Raw genomic sequence first — 17106 nt, 5'->3', positions numbered from 1 at the left:
TTATATTTGTGAGAGTGTTTTCGTTTTGAATATTGTAGACTTCTGGAAGAAATGAGAGTGCTCACTCACATATAACTCTGATTTTTAGGCTAAATATTTTACCGTTCTCAAAAGTCACAATACCTGGACATATTGATCATATTTCTCCTTTTTCCCCCCTTAGTACTGTTTTTTTTTTGTTTGTTTTTTTTAGAAATGTAATTGTGGGATTTGATTTAGGTTTATCATAAATTTTGATGGGAAACAATATTAGGTTTCTCATCAAAATTTATGATAAACCTAATTTAAACAAGGGTCTAATTATACAAGATTATGTAAAATATAAAGTGAGCGTGATCGAGTCTCGTAGTACAGGTACAATGACTATAGTTTTTAAGTTAAGCAGGTTTTGTATGTTTGCCAGGTTACTATACTAGCTAACGGGGTTCGAGCATCAGTTCAACTAACTGTTTTTTAAATTAGTGGGGGGGTTCATTGAGGTATCATTGAAAGAATTCCATGTGAACAACACTGACTGGAGGGCCATGTCAATTAGAAAGATTCAGGTGATGGACTATTAGCAGGTTATTGTCATTCATTCGTATAATTCCAACAAATATTACATTTTTTCCACTATTTAGCTGTCTTTTTAAGGATCTAATAAATTGCATATATTATATATATATATATATATATATATATATATATATATATATATATATATATATATATATATATATATATATATATATATATAGAGCATGATTTACTCACTACTGCAGCAGGACCAAGCCAAAGTTTAACTAGCTTACCATATGGATTATTTAACTACTAACTGAAGTGTGATGGCTAGACCAGTGGTTTTCAAAGTGGGGGCCGCCAGGGGGCGCCTCAACAATTTGGTGTACCCATCCCTCCCACTAGTATGTTTTCTCTTTTTCACTCAGACAACCACACACACACACACACACACACACAATCACAATCAATTCCTAATGTAATGTAAAGATATAAGATGTAATTATTAATAAAAAAAAAAGGGGGATCTACTCAGAAGTCTGTATTTTTAATGTGTTTTAAAGACATCTTGCAAAAGGGGGGTCTCAGACTAATGTTAATGAAATTTGAGGGGGCTTGCCCTGGAAAAGTTTGGGAACCCCTGGGCTTACATCCAAAACAGCATGTAATGTGGGCTGTTCCCGGTATGCAGAGGTCAGTACCTACAAAAAGTGGTCCAAGGAAGAACAACCGGTGAACCGGTGACAGGGCCGTGGGTGCCCAAGGCTCACTGATGCACATGGGGAGTGAAGGCTAGTCCATCTGGTCCAAGAGCTACTGTAGCACCGATTGCTGAAAAAGTTAATGCTGTCTGACAAAAAGATGCCAGAACACAGTGCATCGCAGCTTGCTGCACGAGGCTGCTTAGCTGCAGACCGGTCAGAGTGCCCATGCTGACCCCACCACCGAAAGCACCTACAATGGGCATGTGAGCATCAGAACTGGACCATGGAGCAATAGAAGAAGGTGGCCTGGTCTGATGAATTACGTTTTCTTGTATAACACGTGGACAGCTGACAAATTAAAGGAAAAAACTATGGGAGGTGTTTATTTATTTTTGCTAGCATGCTTTGTGTCCACTTATATGAAAAGGTCACTACAAATTAATAGAGTTATTCCTACTGAACACCTTCATCCTGTGATGAAACATTTCTATCCTGAGGAGAGTTGGTAGTAGTTCCATAGTAACAGCATCCCAATCCACAGGGCATGAGCACTCAGTGTTCCCAGGATAGTCTGGATACACAGTGACCCAGAACAAGATAAAGCTAAGAGCTAGACGTGTCACATTGGCATAAGTACTCACCTCCCTTGGACCTGTCCGCATTTCGTAGTGTTTAACCTGCAACTCATATGGACATATTTGGGATTATATGTCAAGAATATACAGGAATTAATCCTAATTTTAAAGTGGGAGGAAATATCAATATAATCTGCAAAATAAAACTCGATTACGTATTCAACCCATTGCTGTGAAACCGATGAATTAGTTCTGGTGCAACCAGTTGCTATTGGAAGTCACATAATTAGCTAAATGGAGGTAAAGTGTGTGCAATGAATCTGTCCCATGGTTCACCATAAATAGACCTTTCCTTGTAATAGAATTTCAGCTTTGATTTCCATCTAGATGTGTTCAACAACTTGGCACCATTTGTTTGAACATACCCATTTTTCAAGTGATCAAAAATAACAGAACATTGGACTGACGCGTTTCTTCTTGCCCGGGTGTGCACTGTTAGATTGAATAAATTTTTAAAAAATAAAAAATTAATTAATTAATTAATAGCTCTGAATGTCTACTCTTGTTATGAGTTCTAGGTTTCACCTGTGAAGGCTGCATTTGTTATTAAAAAAGATAAACCAACATGAAGTCCAGAGAGCTGTCTATAGGAGAAAAGCAAGCCATTTTGAAGAAAAGAGAGAAAATCAATCAGAGCCATTGCACAAGCTTTGGGCATAGCCAACACAACAATTTGGAATGTCCTGAAAAGAAAGAAACCACTGGTGTACTAACAACCAGACATGGAACAGGTCAGCTAAGGAAACAGCAGCAGTTCTTGACAATCATTGTGAGAGCTGTGAAGAAAAACCCAAAAAACAACAGTTAGTGACATCAACAACCTCCACGGGGCAGGGGGTGAAGGTCTCACAATCCACCATTCGAAGATGATGTCAAGTGCAGAAATATAGAGGCTATACCACAAGATGCAAACCACTCAGCAGCAGTAAGAATCAGAAAGATTGGAATTCGAAAGAAATACAGAGATGCGATGCACAAAGTCCTGAAATCAATATCAATCTCTACCACAGTGATGGAAAGGCCAAAGTGTGGAGAAAGAAATGATCTGCTCATGAACCAAAAGATGCAAGCTCATCCAGTCAAGCACGGTGGAGGTAGTGTCATGGCTTGGGCTTGCACGGCGGCTTCTGGTACGTGCTCGCTGATCTTTATTGATGATGTAACTCATGACGGTAGCATGTTCTAAACCGTTCAACACATCCACATATAAATATCAGGAAATAAATGCTGAAATTCTGATCCATCATCTCACATTCTTATTTTGATCTCAAACCCAATTATCTTCAGTGCATAGCAAAAATGAAAGAATTGGTCTTGCCGTTCCAGTATTTTCAGAGGGGACTGTATCCAAGTACACAGTATCGTGAAGACCAACAAGCGATCAACAAGTTCAGGAAAATTTTTGGAAAAATCAGTCAGGATTCACTTATATATAAATAAAAATCCCAAACTCTGAACATCCTGCGCAAAACCATAAATTCATTATTAAAAATGGATTTAAAATGTCACAGCCATGATTAGAAGAGGCCATCCACCAAAAGTCAGTCGTGAGGTAACTCTCCTTATCAAGACATTGACTTTTGGTGGAACATTCTGCAACCAGTATTGATTTTTTATTATTATTTTTGGGTGGTTCAGGTTCGGATGGATACTTGTGCAAGCCACTTTATGCGAGTCATTTTTTGAGTTTATAAATGTTAAGAGGATATTCAGGAACTATATGGTTTGCCATGTGTTTTTTTTTTATTGAAAATACTTCAGACAATACATTATGAACAGGCCTGCCATCATTATTAAATACAGGAGCACCAGTCCAGCACTTGGATGGAAATGAATACGAATATGAAGTCTGTGTAAACAAATCCTAAAAACTGTGCATCAATCATACGGTATTGTTCAAATGAGGTCTGGACATAGCTTACCGATCCTTCATCAGAAACATCAGGTAAGTATGCAGGGTAGGCACAACAGGTCAAGTGACCTGGATATCTTTACAAATCTGAGCGTCAAAGTCAGTTCTTAATGTAGCAGTTAATTAATTATTGATCATTTAAAATGTTTTACCAATAAGTCATATGCTAAACACCAAAATAACATGTAAAGAAAAGTCCTTGCCATGGCTTTAATATCCTCATAATACTATAGAGAAATGTTTAGAATTTTAATTCAGTATACTGTAAAGGGTTTATACGCAGATATAATTCTATAAACCTCCAGATGGCCACTTTAGTGAATTCAAGTTTGAATGAGTTAATTACGATCTCATTCCTGAGGCTTCAGTACAAACACTGCATCATCTAATACATAATAATCCTGGTGCATGTCTCCCTCACATAAATATGGCAGGCGTGTCACTACCTCCACCTCAAGTCCTACACTGTGGAATATGTCATCAGACAGGTTTTTAACTTGCTCCTCCCAAGTCGTGCCTTTCAAGCGGATGTGCTCTGCAGGACGCACCCATCTTCCTCCTAAGCACAAGTGTGGGAATTATCTGTCAGGTCCTATTTTAAAGTATGTCAGCAGAGCATTTAAAGAAAAAACCGAGAGAGAACAAGGATCGTACTTATTTCAACATACGGCTGAAAGGGTAGAACTACTGCAAGGATCAGCCTTCCTGTGACAGGTACCAGAGACTCCTTGATGTCCCTGAGCAGCTGGAAAGGATGGTCACATCGGTCCAAGAGGTTCAGACAGCTGATAATGTCATACTGGAAACCCGTCTTTGGCCACTCATCAATTTCCAACAACCTGACAAAAGAAAAAAAGATTTCATTTGAATTTTTGCCTCATCTTTAAATGTTAATAGGAGCCTGGATTTAACATGTTTGTCTAGAACACTCATTTGTAATGTATCTGTATCCCTAACAGTTTTCAGAGAAGAAAGGAAAGTTCTCCACATTAATGATCTTAGGTTCGCCTGTTTTTAGCCAGACGTCTTTTGTCTTAATGATAATAAATGACAAGTCATCTGCCAATATCAAATCTAAAATGTCAGGGTAGAAGTTAAGCGCACCGGTAGTTCTTTTTTTGGAGCTGCCATCTCATTGGAGGGGACACCTCAGTGGCATAAACCTCTTCAAAATGAGAGCCCATTACTTCAGTGACGCCTCCATCCCCAGCTCCGAGATCCAGTAGTCTTTCTCCTCTCCAGTCCGGACTGATTTGGAGAAGCTGGCGAAATTGGTCCTGTGAGAAAACAAACATGGAGCCTCGGCCCAGAAACCTATTAATAGGCAACAAATAAATAAGTGTCGTTACAACAGTAATGACAACTGTACTTATACCTGTTATAATGCTGATGTATATAGCCTAAGGTTTACCTACAGTTGCAATCAAAATGATTCGACCCCCATTGTAAATCTGGTTTATTGTCAAAATGTACAGACTTTCAGCTGTTTGCGATGAACAAATCAAAGAAAAGCAACTGAAATAGTTCAACACAACAAACGCTTCAAGCGTTTTCACCAAATTCAACTGAAAATGCAACTTATAATGACTTCTCCAATTTCAAAATTATTCAACCCCTTCATGGCAAGCATCTTCAGTATTTAGTAGAGCACCCTGCAGAGCCAGACACCAGCTTCCTGAGGAATCTTATCCCGTTCCTCATGAGCAATGGCCTCCAGTTCAGTAATATTGTTGGGTTTGCGTGCTGCAACCGCCTTCTTCAAATCCCACCGGAGATTTTCTACGGGGTTGAAGTCAGGTGACTGTGATGGCCCGGTAGAATATTCTAGGACTTCCTCTGCAACCAAACCTTGGTGGAATTTGAGGAATGCTTGGGATCATTGTATAGTTGGAAGGTCCAATGACACCCAAGCTTCAGCTTCCTCACAGACGGCATGAAGTTTTCTCCTGGATTTCCTGATACTTCAATGAATCCATCTCGCCTTCCACACGCTGCAGGTTTCCAGTGCCAGAGAATGCAAGGCAGCCCCAGAGCATCACCGAGCCACCACCATGCTCGACTGTGGACAGAGTGTTCTTTCTTCATTCTTCTTTCTCCAAACATACCGCTGATCCATCATGCCGAAAAGTTCCAGTTTTGTTTCATCGTTCCACAAAACAGAATCCCAAAACTTCTGTGGCTTATTTATATGGTTTTGAGCGACTTTTCTTGTGCTTTTGGGTCAGAAGTGGTGAACGTCTTGGAGCCTTACTGTGCTCACTGAAACCCCAGTGCCTGTTGCCACAAAGTCTTGCTGCAGGTCTTTTGCAGTCACCTGAGGGTTTTTCACAACCTGCCTTCTCAGAAATCTGGCTGCAGGCGTTGATAGCTTCCTTTTTCTGCCCCGTCCAGGTATTTCATATGTTTTCTACCCCTAGCCAGTTCAGGTATTTCATGTGTCCCAGCTCAAGCACACCTGCTGCAACTAATGAAGCCCTTGATTAGTTGTATCAAGTGTGCTTGAGAAAACACCTGTTTTGCATATTTGTGCTGTTGTGAGGGATTCTATTCAGGGGGTTGAATCATTTTCAACCTGGAGAAGTCATTATAATTTGCATTTTCAGTTGAATTTGGGGAAACCACTTGAAGCATTCATTGTGTTGAACTATTTCAATTGCTTTTGTTTGATTTGTTCATTTCAAACAGCTGAAAGTCTGTACAATTCAACAATAAACCTGATTTGCAATGGGGGTTGAATCATTTTGACTGCAACTGTAATTATATATATTATATATATATAAATGAGGGTTCAATAAGAAATCTCTAATAACTACAGGGTGTCCCAAAAGTCTCCATATATAAGAGAAGTGAACACTTTTCAGCCAAATGTTATCTGATTTTTTTCACACGTAGTTAATATTATATATATTTTCATATAGCCTTTAAGGATGTCTTTGAAAAAGAAAAGAAGAACGTATTGAAATCGTTCTCATGGCTGGATCGGGAAGCTGTCGCAAGGTTGCGACAGACTTTAACAGGAGACGTGGCGATCACATCGCACATGACACTGTCGCCAAACTTTTTAACGAATTCAGAAAGAAGTGTATGGAGTGTTGCCGACCAACCGAGAAGTGGACGTCCACGAACATCCAGTGACGAAGACAACAATGTGGTTCTAGCAAACATAGTCCCCTATGTGTGGAGGCTTCTGGGACATGCTGTATTAAGAAATAAACTCAGTACCCATTGATGGATGTCCTGGAGACAATGGGGCTGAAGATGGTGGAGAAGAGTGAGTGATAGAGTTGGGTAAAGACCCAACCAGATTTCTCCACACTCCTCTGAAGGAAAGCTTGAGTATCCTCATCTAAATGACACTGCACAAACAAGGGCTGAATTTTCTCACCTAACAGGTCAGGAGAGCAGCGATACCACTGGGGGAAATAATAATAATAATAATAATAATAATAATAATAATAATAAATAATCTGTCTATTGTCTACTTCTGTAAAGGTTGATGGGATTGCTTGAATGAATAACGAACAATCCAGCAAAGTTAATTTACAAACCAACAAGGAAGAGAATTGAGGATGTAGGATGAAACATTTGAAGAGTTACTTACCTCTTGCACTCCTTGTGCATTCAAATCCGAGCCGGTGAACGCGTTCGTGAAAAGCGTCCGGGTAAGTGGACTCCGAGAATACTTTCCAACCCACATCCTTCGAGCTACTAAAAGAACTGAAACGTATAACACCACCCAAGCACCAAAAAGGAGTGTCCTCATCTGTGGAGAACACATTCCGACAAGAACCGGGCAGGTAACAACAGATGACTCTGAGTGCTCTCACAAATATGTGGACTTTCAGGCACCTTCAATCCTACAAACAAATAAACAAACATACAAAGAAACAAACCTGCAGGCGTGGTTCGGCTTTAACAGCCACATCGTTTATCTGAATAATCCTTAAAACAAATAATACAGGACCGAGGACTGTTTCCAGAAGAGTTAAATGGCTCCAAACACAGACAGATGAGTGGGAAGAAGCCAGCCGTGAAAGACATTTACTTCCTGTGGTACACGTAAATGCGTCCGACAAAAACAACTACGACGATCACCGATCCCACCACCAGATGGAGTCGTTTTATTTCTTTTTTTTCTTTGTATAGGGAAGAGTGGTGTGAGTTGTAACGTCGTTGTAAATCTTTATGAGTAAAATATTTTAAAACTCTGTTGTCTTCTTTAAACACGTGACAGAGTTACAGTTTTGTATATTATTAACTAGACATACTCTATATTCTGTATTATCTCTCTCTCTCTCTCTCTCTCTCTCTCTCTCTCTCTCTCTCTCTCTCTATATATATATATATATATATATATATATATATATATATATATATATATATATATATATAAATTGTAGATTCATAGTGTATATCCTAAGTTATCTTTAAATAATATCTGCATATTACATGTATATACACTATATTTTATCCATGGATTATCTGGGTTCTCTTGTATATACAATGTTGTATATACAATCCATCCATCCATCCATCCATCCATTTTTTGTAAAGATGTTTCAGAGCTTTTTGTCCTCGCAGTGCTTTTTGGACACAAAATACTATAGTATATCTAGAAACAAAATGAGCAATTAGCTTTAGTTTCAATTTTATAGTTCATCCCTTCTGGGAACATGATTTTTTAAATGTAATGAGGTCAACCTGTACTTGCTTTGTGTCCGTCCAATTAAACGTGCTCTAAAATATGTCGCCGCAGGTGGGTTTTGCTCTACGGTAGCAGCTTACAGCGTAGACCATTTCTTTTCTCTTGGTTGCTAGAGAAAAATGGTTGGAGTTTATTCATTTTGGTTAGGGTGGGGTTTGTGCAAGTCTGCAGGTCTGAGAAGTGTATTGCTCCCTCAGAGTGAGCAAGAATGCTTTGCGTTTTTATATACAGTCGGGGCTTCTCCATCAGTAACAGTAAGTAGGATAATATCATTTTATCTACCACTCAGATGCATCATATACCTACAGGGTTACTATAGAAAGTACTAGGGTTACTACTAGATAGCCTATAGCATAAGTCAAGTGTTATAGCCGCTCGGTTTAATTTTGTTAGAGGTTATATGTCATTAATAATGTCCCATTATTCACATGTAATTTTTGACATGATTCATTTCAGTTTTGGTGTGATTGTTTCATTTGTTTTCGCATGTTGAAATTTTCACACGGAGGGCATGTGGCGTTATCTTTCACATGTAGTTTTCTTTCTCCACATGCTTCATTTATTTTACTGTTCATTTTTCATTATTAATGTATTTTCACATGAAGCACATTCAGTTTTTTTGTGTTTTTTTTTTTTGCTATGGTATGTACCGATTGAAAAATTTGATCAAAGCACACTTAAAGCTAGTTTGAGATTGAAATTTAGATGTGTGATTACAGCGGCCCTTAAACGTCATCGCACTGTAAAATCTTGGCCAAATTCTACAACAGATTATGTGATAACATGTGATTCTCCCTGTCAGATTATACCAGGGGTTCGCAACTGTTTTTGTGAAGTGACCCACTATTAAGCTTAATCTTAGTGGGTCACTTCACAAAAACGGTTGCGAACCCCTGGTATAATCTGACATGGAGAATCACATGTTATCACATACATTATCCAACATTATCCAAAAACACTGATAAATGTGTAACTATAAAGAACCATGTGCTAGCTTGGTTCTTTATAGTTACACATTTTACCAAGTTACCAAGCTAGCACATGGTTCTTTATAGTTACACATTTATCAGTGTTTTTATGAATCAGTGTGTGTAAGAGCCCACAACTGCAGGTACTCTGCATTCATCGTGTTTAATGTGAGGACTGGGCTGGTGAGTCACACTGAGGCTTGTCTAATTCAGGAGATGTTGTGGAAAGCGCTCTTTGATTTGATGCACACAAGAGCACTGAATCCAGCATCCTGTAAATAAGTGCGGTCAAATGGTGGGGTTTGTTGGTTAACTCAGGTTCACACATTGCATAATGATATATAATTTTATATTATTTTTATATTATATATATATATATATATATATATTAAAGAATGAGTGTGTCTATATATATATATATATATAGACACACGCATTCTTATATATATATATATATATATATATATATATATATATATATATATATATATATATATATATATATATATAATTTTGTAGTATATATTACCTTGTGTTTCTTTTCTGGCACATCTTATTTCACTATAGTCCCACCTGGCTTACTCTGTTGGTGCCATCACAAAATAAAATGTAAAAAATGACGTTAGATTATACCTGTACTCTGTACTCCTTTCAGGTTCACACACATAATTAGACTAATTAGACTGGTGATAAACTTGGCACGGATTGCGTCACAGCATTATCTGAGGTACAGAGAGCGCGCCACGTTGATCTCCTCCTTCCTGCACTCCTGAGAGAGAGAGAGAGAGAGCGAGAGAGAGAACTCCAACATCCTGTGTTAAGAGTGAACATAGCGTGACCAAGAGTAAGTAAATGAACATCATAGAGCAAGCAGAAAATCTGTGCAATTAGAAATAGGAGCTGCACTACTGTAGCACTTTGCTTTAATATAACACACAAAGTTTTTCTGCTTCTCTGAGTGAAGATGCTTACAGACGTGATAGCAGAGGAGGAGTTCGAGATTAAAGAGGAAGAACTGTGGTATGACCACCGAGATCTGGAGAATGGTAAAGCAGCTTATATTTCTATTTTCAGCAACAGCTTACATTATATTTCTATTTTATGCTCAATTACTATTATTATAAAGAACAATGCAGGCATTCAAATGGCATCTTATAGGCATTTTTACTTCTATTAGTATAAGTATTTAAGGTAATGTTATTTTATCTCCTTGCTTCACTTTTGAAGACACGTTATTTTTACGCTCGGAGAGAACGATATGTTTGAACAAAACTGTAGATATCTGTTACGGAAGCATGCTTTTCTTCCCATGGCAGTTCACATAGCTGACAGATTGCACCACATCCTGTGACAAGTCAATTTTCACTACTCATGAAAAAGACTTGAGAGGAAGGTGCACTGACGACAGGTCACTGCTTAAGTGGAGAAACTAAATCACTGAATTACCAAAAAAGACTTGAAAATAAGTTTCACAAAGTACTAAAGTACTTCCTAATGAGCAAATCTTCTTGTCTCCACGGCAGCATTTGATGTGAAGTTATATGCACCCCATTTAATCTGAATAATCTTGTTGCCATGATGGCCTTGTATCAGCTCTCAACCGAAACATGTTCTTGTATCTTGGTTGTATTGTATGACACTGTCTTTCTATGCACAGATCTTCATTTGGCCGCTGAGCTGGGCAAAAATCTCCTGGAGAGGAATCATGAATTGGAGGAAAGACTTCAGGAGACGTACACCACCAACCAAGAGCAGCTACAGGAAATCGAGGTACTGACAAAGGGCCATGAAGCATCATGAAGCGTGTATGAGTCCTTGTTTTTTACCCTCATGTAGGAGGCTTCCATATGCATTGCACGTTTTTAATTTTATTTATTTTAATCAATTGCCATTAATCCAAAGCAACTTTAAGAGAACACTGATTTCTTTTTATACCAACTACAAAACACTGAACTACCAAGCCATTAATACAAAGAAATAATAACTATGTGGTATCTTTCAAGGGCTGAGCCTGTCACAGTAAACGAATGGTTGTGTACAGTGATTGATTAGTATGTGTTTCTGAAAAATTCGACCTTAACATCACAGGTTTGTAAAGTACTAAGACGGTTTAATGAGGTCAGTCTTTGTTGCTGAGATCTGGAGAGTGAGGTACATAAAAGACTCAGATATACAGACACAGGATGCTTGTTTAGTAACTAGGTTTATGTGTGACTTAGCATTACTGATAAGAGTAGCATAATATACCTTATCACACAGTACAGTACAGTAATATAAATGATATTACCACTGGACCCCACAGATAATGTGTGTTGTAAATCATTGAGAAACTACACACCTGCAAGAGTCTTTCCAAGATTAAATATCTATTAGTAATAGAATACAAATAGAGTTTCTAAGATGTTGTGCTTTTGTTCAGCATCTATCTAAGCAGGTGGAAATGCTCAGGTCAGTGAATGATCAGCACGCGAAAGTCTATGAGCAACTAGATGCGACTGCACGAGACTTGGAACAGAGCAACCGAAGACTCGCCCTGGAAAACCGCTCAGCCCAGCTTAAGATCGAGGGGTAAGGCAGAGTTTCTGTTCTTTTTTTTTATTTGACATAATTCACATTGAAGTACATCTACATCGAGTGTAAAGAGTATATAATGAAGTTCATCTTTAGCAACTGCTTTATCATGGAGCCCATCATGGGAATACTGGTCTTAATATGGGAACACACACACACACACACACACACACATTTACACTAGAGGTACACCTACCAGCATGTTTTTTGCAAGGTGGGAGGAAACCAGAGAACCTGGTTCTGGGTTTTGGAGGAAACCCATGTTTGGTTCTGAGTTTTGTTGGAAACCCATGTTTGGTTCTGAGTTTTAGCGGAAACCCATGTTTGGTTCTGAGTTTTGTTGGAAACCCATGTTTGGTTCTGAGTTTTAGCGGAAACCCATGTTTGGTTCTGAGTTTTAGCGGAAACCCATGTGTGGTTCTGAGTTTTGGAGGAAACCCATGTGTGGTTCTGAGTTTTGGAGGAAACCCATGTGTGGTTCTGAGTTTTGTTGGAAACCCATGTGTGGTTCTGAGTTTTGGAGGAAACCCATGTTTGGTTCTCAGTTTTGTTGGAAACCCATGTGTGGTTCTGAGTTTTGGAGGAAACCCATGTTTGGTTCTCAGTTTTGTTGGAAACCCATGTGTGGTTCTGAGTTTTGGAGGAAACCCATGTTTGGTTCTCAGTTTTGGAGGAAGCCCATGTGTGGTTCTGAGTTTTGGAGGAAACCCATGTGTGGTTCTGAGTTTTGGAGGAAACCCATGTTTGGTTCTGAGTTTTGAAAGAAACCCATGTGTGCGCAGGTTTCCTCCAAAACTCCAAACACTAACCCGACCTAATGATTGAACCTCAGAGCTGTGAGGCGACAACACTACCCAGTGCACCACCATGCCTCCCTGCATACCATGTAGTGTTACTTAACATTTGAAATTCTGTGCAGGCTTACAGAGTCCATAAACGGCTTGCAGGGTCAGGTGGAGGAGTTGCAGAGGGAGATCAAGAAGATGACACCAGATCTTCTGGAGCCAGAGACGCCAGCCATCAGCCAATCAGACCAGTAAATATCTTCCAATAATCTGTGAATGGTGTCTTGCTAATCTACATGAGACAAACCTGCAAACCATTATATATAGACTCATCAAAACTGGTCAGTTGAAGACTGGAAAAAGACCAGATGATTTTTTTCCCCTAATCGTCCACTCTCCAGTTTGGGTGAGTCTCTGTCCATGATCGCCTCAGATTCCTGTTCTTTGCTGATAGGAGAGGAACCTGATGTGGTCTACTGCTGTTGTAGCCCATCCACCTTTTTTGGGCTACAACGTGATATTTTGTGCATGCTGAGATGCTTTTCTGCTCACCATATTTGCAAAGAGTTCCTATATCCTTCCTGACAGCTCAAACCGATCTGGCCATTTTCTTCTGACCTCTCTTAGCAACAAGGCGTTTCCACCCACAGAACTGTCACTCACTCAGTGGTTTTTGTCTTTCACACCATTCTGTGTAAACTCTAGAGACTCTTGTGTGAGAAAAGATCAGCACTTTCTGAAATACTCAAACTAGTCCATCTGGGACCAACAGCCATGCCACAATCAAAGTCACAGGGATCACATTTGTCCCCCATTTTGATGTTTGATGTGAACATTAACCGAGGCTTTTGACCTGAATCTGCATGATTTAAAGCATTGTGCTGCTGCTGCATACTTGGCTGATTGGATAACTGCATACATGTGCAAGTGGTCAGTGACAGAGAATGTTATTTTCCCTTCTGATAGAGCTAATTAATCAAAAACCGCTTGCTTCGTTGTATTAACACTCCATTGTCATTCTTTACCAGCTAGTTCTCATTATGCAATTCTAATTTGCATTCATTTTTCCATTAGTCTGACATATAGCTCTGTGTATTTCAGGTACACACCCAATGAGCATGCCGTATCTGCGAACACTCCCTCTCTAGAGGAAGATGAATGGGAAGAGGATGAGCGCACAGCCCTTTTGCACTCAGTGCACTCACTGCAGGCCCAGCTGAATTTAGAGCGGACCCTAAGAGAGACTGCTGAGCAGGAGACCGAGGCTCTGGCCCGAGAGATGAGTGAGCTGGAGCCACGTGTGACTCTGCTGGAAGGCTATAAGGCTCGCCTGTCTGAGGTGGAGGTTGAAGTCGAGGAACTACGGCAGCTGTTGCGTTCCAATTCGGTCTCACGCATGCTTCCAGGCACTCTTTTCTTCCCTTCAGAGGAGGAAGTGAGTGAGATGTGGGAGACAAGCCAAGTACTGAAGCGCTGCAACAACCACAGGCGGCTGCTTGAAGCTGGCAGCAAGGATGAGGACCTGAGAAATGGAGAACACCCTGATGCCTACAGGGGGCATTTAGTGACCGCGCAGAGCCACGGCGTGTCACTGCTAAATGAGGTGGACGCTCAGTACAACGCTTTACAGAGGAAATACAACGCCCTTCTGCGCCGCTGTGAAGATGGGTCGCGGTCACAGTGCGACAAAGCTGTGCAGACAGCCACAGTCAATCAGTGCTCAGTCAAACAGACATGTTCTCAGGACTGTGCTCAGCTGCCTGAATACAAAACGCTCTTCAACGAGATTTTCACTTATATACAGAATAGCAAAAAGGACTTAGAGATGAACAGGGCCAAGTCAAGTTAAATGCAGTTCAATACTGTGCACCTCCCATGTTCAAGTTCGCAAGATTTGTCCTCCAAAAATCTCCCAGCAGGCATCAGGTATAATAAGGCAGTGAGGGGAATTAAGGGTCTGAATTAACTGGAATCGCAAAGGAATAAGGATATTTAAAGCACAGCCAAGCTAGAGCTTCAGATCTCACATTTTATTGCAGAGATAGACCTAATTGAGAATTATGATCTCCCTTTAAGTCTTTATGTGCTCTACGTGATCTTTTTTGAATCATTTTTGCTCATTATTATACAGTCAGGTCCATATGTATTTGGACAGCGGCACAACGTTCGCAATTTCGCCTCTGTACACCGCCACGATGGATCTGAAACGATGCTTGAAGTGTAGACTTTCAGCTTTAATTCAAGGGCTTTAACAATAATATCGCATGAACCGTTTAGGAATTACAGTTGCTCCATCTTCACCAGCTCAAAAGTAATTGGACAAACGCATAATAATAAATATTAGAATGATTTTTTTATATTTGGATACATATGCTGGCACCCTGTCCAGGGTGTACCTCGCCTTGTGCGCGATGCTCCCTGGGATAGGCTCCAGGTTCGCCGCGACCCTGAAGAAGGAGTAAGCGGTAGAAGATGGATGGATGGATGGATGGATGGATGCTGGCACCCTGTCCAGGGTGTACCCCGCCTTGTGCCCGATGCTTCCTGGGATAGGCTCCAGGTTTCCCCGTGACCCTGAAGAAGGAGTAAGCGGTAGAAGATGGATGGATACATATGCTTTGCAGTCTGTGACTGCCTGAAGTCTGGAACCCATGGACATCACCAAATGCTGACTGGACTGTATGTACTGCTGATGTTTTAGTGGTGCTGCCACAAAAAGGTTTATAGAAAACAATAGTTACTCTTTGATTCAGGATTTAAGAAAACCTTTGCCTGGCTTCTTCAAAGAGGTCACAATAACTCTACCTGAGGCTCAGATGTCAGTGGTGGTCATTATTTTGTAAATTTATCAGGTTTATGGAAACACAATATATTGAGCGTGTCTTGACATCACACACACACACTCTTTTCTTCATAGACAATGTGAAACCCAGGACAAGTAATTAATAAAACTCTTTTAGGATTTGCCTTCTATATAAATATTTCCTACTGCTAGTCACCCTGAAATCCATGGCCCCAAAGCACTACAAAGTTAACAGAATAATTAGTAATAATTAGTAGGTATAATCAGTAGAGAAATGTTAATGTTAAATGTGATGCTTGCTTTACAGTAATAATCCGTGTAGCCTTGTATCTAAGTTTTATTTCAAAAAGCAAAAAAAAAAAAAGCTGTGTGTTAAATATATTTGGAAATGACTAGGTATTCAATGTTTTCAAAGCATGAAAGCACTGATACTCTTGCATCCACCAAAGTCTACATCTTTAGGATGTGTTTAGCATTATACTAGGCAAACACACCGTATGGCCAAAAGTATGTGGACACCTGACCATACAAGCTTGTTGGACATCCCATTCAAAAACCATGGGTAGTATGGAGAGCCTCCACTCTTCTGGGAAGACGTCTGTGGGGATGTGTGTCCATTCAGTCAAAAGAGCTGAGGTCAGGAATGTTCCATTTCATCCCATAAGTGTTCATTAGGGTTGAGGTTAGGGTTCTGTGTAGGATCCACTGGAGTTCCTCAACATCAATCTTGTCAAACCATGTCTTTATGGATCGCTCTTTGTGCACAGGGACACAGACATGCTGGAACAGAAACGTGCCTTCCCAAATCTTTTGCCACAAACTTAGATGCATGCTATAACTGTCTTTGTATGCTGTAGCATCAACTTTAAATTCACTGGAATCCAAACCCATCCGCATTACCCAGATTCGATGATCAGACTGCCAGACAGTGATGCGTGATTCATCAGTCCAGCGAAGACGTTTTCACCGTTCCAGAGTCCAGTGGCGCTGTGCTTTACACCACTCCAGCTTGCCATTGAGCGTAGTGATCTTAGGCTTGTATGTGCAGCTGCACGTCCATGGACACTCATTTCACGAAGCTCCTGATGTACGTTTCTCGAGCAGGTTGTTTCCAGAGACAGTTTGGAACCATGTAGCGAGTGATCCAACAGAGGATAGTTGCGGGTTTTTAACAAGAATAGCACTTCCTGCTGACGAGGTGGGATTTAGCACGGCACAACTGTCATGTGGCAAAGCTTGCATCCTATGAGAGTGTGACGTTTAAAGTTACGACCCATTCTACTGCTAGTATCTGTGGAGATTGCATGGCTATGTGCTTGATTTTATGCAAGTGATAGCAATGGGCGTGTCTGAAACAATCATTACGAGGGGTGTCCATATATATTTGGTATATAGTATATACACTATACTTACCATATAGTGTATATACAGACAGGTAACACATTAAAGGAGAACATAAAGTGTCTTAGAACAGCTTTAAGGCACAGATTCAGGTTTCAGGAACTGTACTGGACAAATGAACACT

At 40.0% G+C, this 17106-nt stretch overlaps 2 protein-coding genes across 4 annotated transcripts; one reads left to right on the top strand and one right to left on the bottom strand.

Moving 5' to 3' along the window:
* Window positions 1-3558: 3558 nt before the first annotated feature.
* Window positions 3559-7799, bottom strand: mettl9 (methyltransferase like 9). 3 transcript variants are annotated; one of them, XM_017483610.3, is made up of 6 exons: window positions 7643-7799; window positions 7351-7512; window positions 6972-7162; window positions 4854-5063; window positions 4404-4588; window positions 3559-4308 (listed from the first exon to the last, which is right to left on the bottom strand). In XM_017483610.3, the coding sequence occupies exons 2-6, from the start codon at window positions 7510-7512 to the stop codon at window positions 4100-4102; spliced, it is 957 nt and encodes a 318-aa protein (XP_017339099.1). In that variant the 5' UTR covers window positions 7643-7799; the 3' UTR covers window positions 3559-4099. The 3 variants fall into 3 exon arrangements, with proteins under 3 accessions (XP_017339099.1, XP_017339101.1, XP_017339098.1); XM_017483612.3 differs by lacking the exon at window positions 7643-7799 and having other exon boundaries at window positions 4418-4588; window positions 7351-7635; XM_017483609.3 differs by lacking the exon at window positions 7643-7799 and having other exon boundaries at window positions 7351-7633.
* A 2409-nt stretch (window positions 7800-10208) lies between these two features.
* Window positions 10209-15740, top strand: cdr2b (cerebellar degeneration-related protein 2b; the record flags this gene model as incomplete). Its single annotated transcript, NM_001200275.1, is given in 15 exon segments — window positions 10209-10266; window position 10387; window positions 10389-10468; window positions 11080-11155; window positions 11157-11192; window positions 11842-11867; window positions 11870-11990; window positions 12913-13029; window positions 13880-13976; window positions 13979-14022; window positions 14024-14034; window positions 14037-14042; window positions 14044-14442; window positions 14444-14526; window positions 14529-15740. Coding segments are annotated over 15 exon segments (1254 nt in total), but the record flags the coding sequence as incomplete, so codon positions are not given.
* Window positions 15741-17106: the final 1366 nt, after the last annotated feature.

Source organism: Ictalurus punctatus, chromosome 13 (assembly GCF_001660625.3).
Source record: "Ictalurus punctatus breed USDA103 chromosome 13, Coco_2.0, whole genome shotgun sequence".
NCBI classification, from domain to species: Eukaryota; Metazoa; Chordata; class Actinopteri; order Siluriformes; family Ictaluridae; genus Ictalurus; species Ictalurus punctatus.
This window is presented reverse-complemented; position numbering and strand designations above follow the sequence as displayed.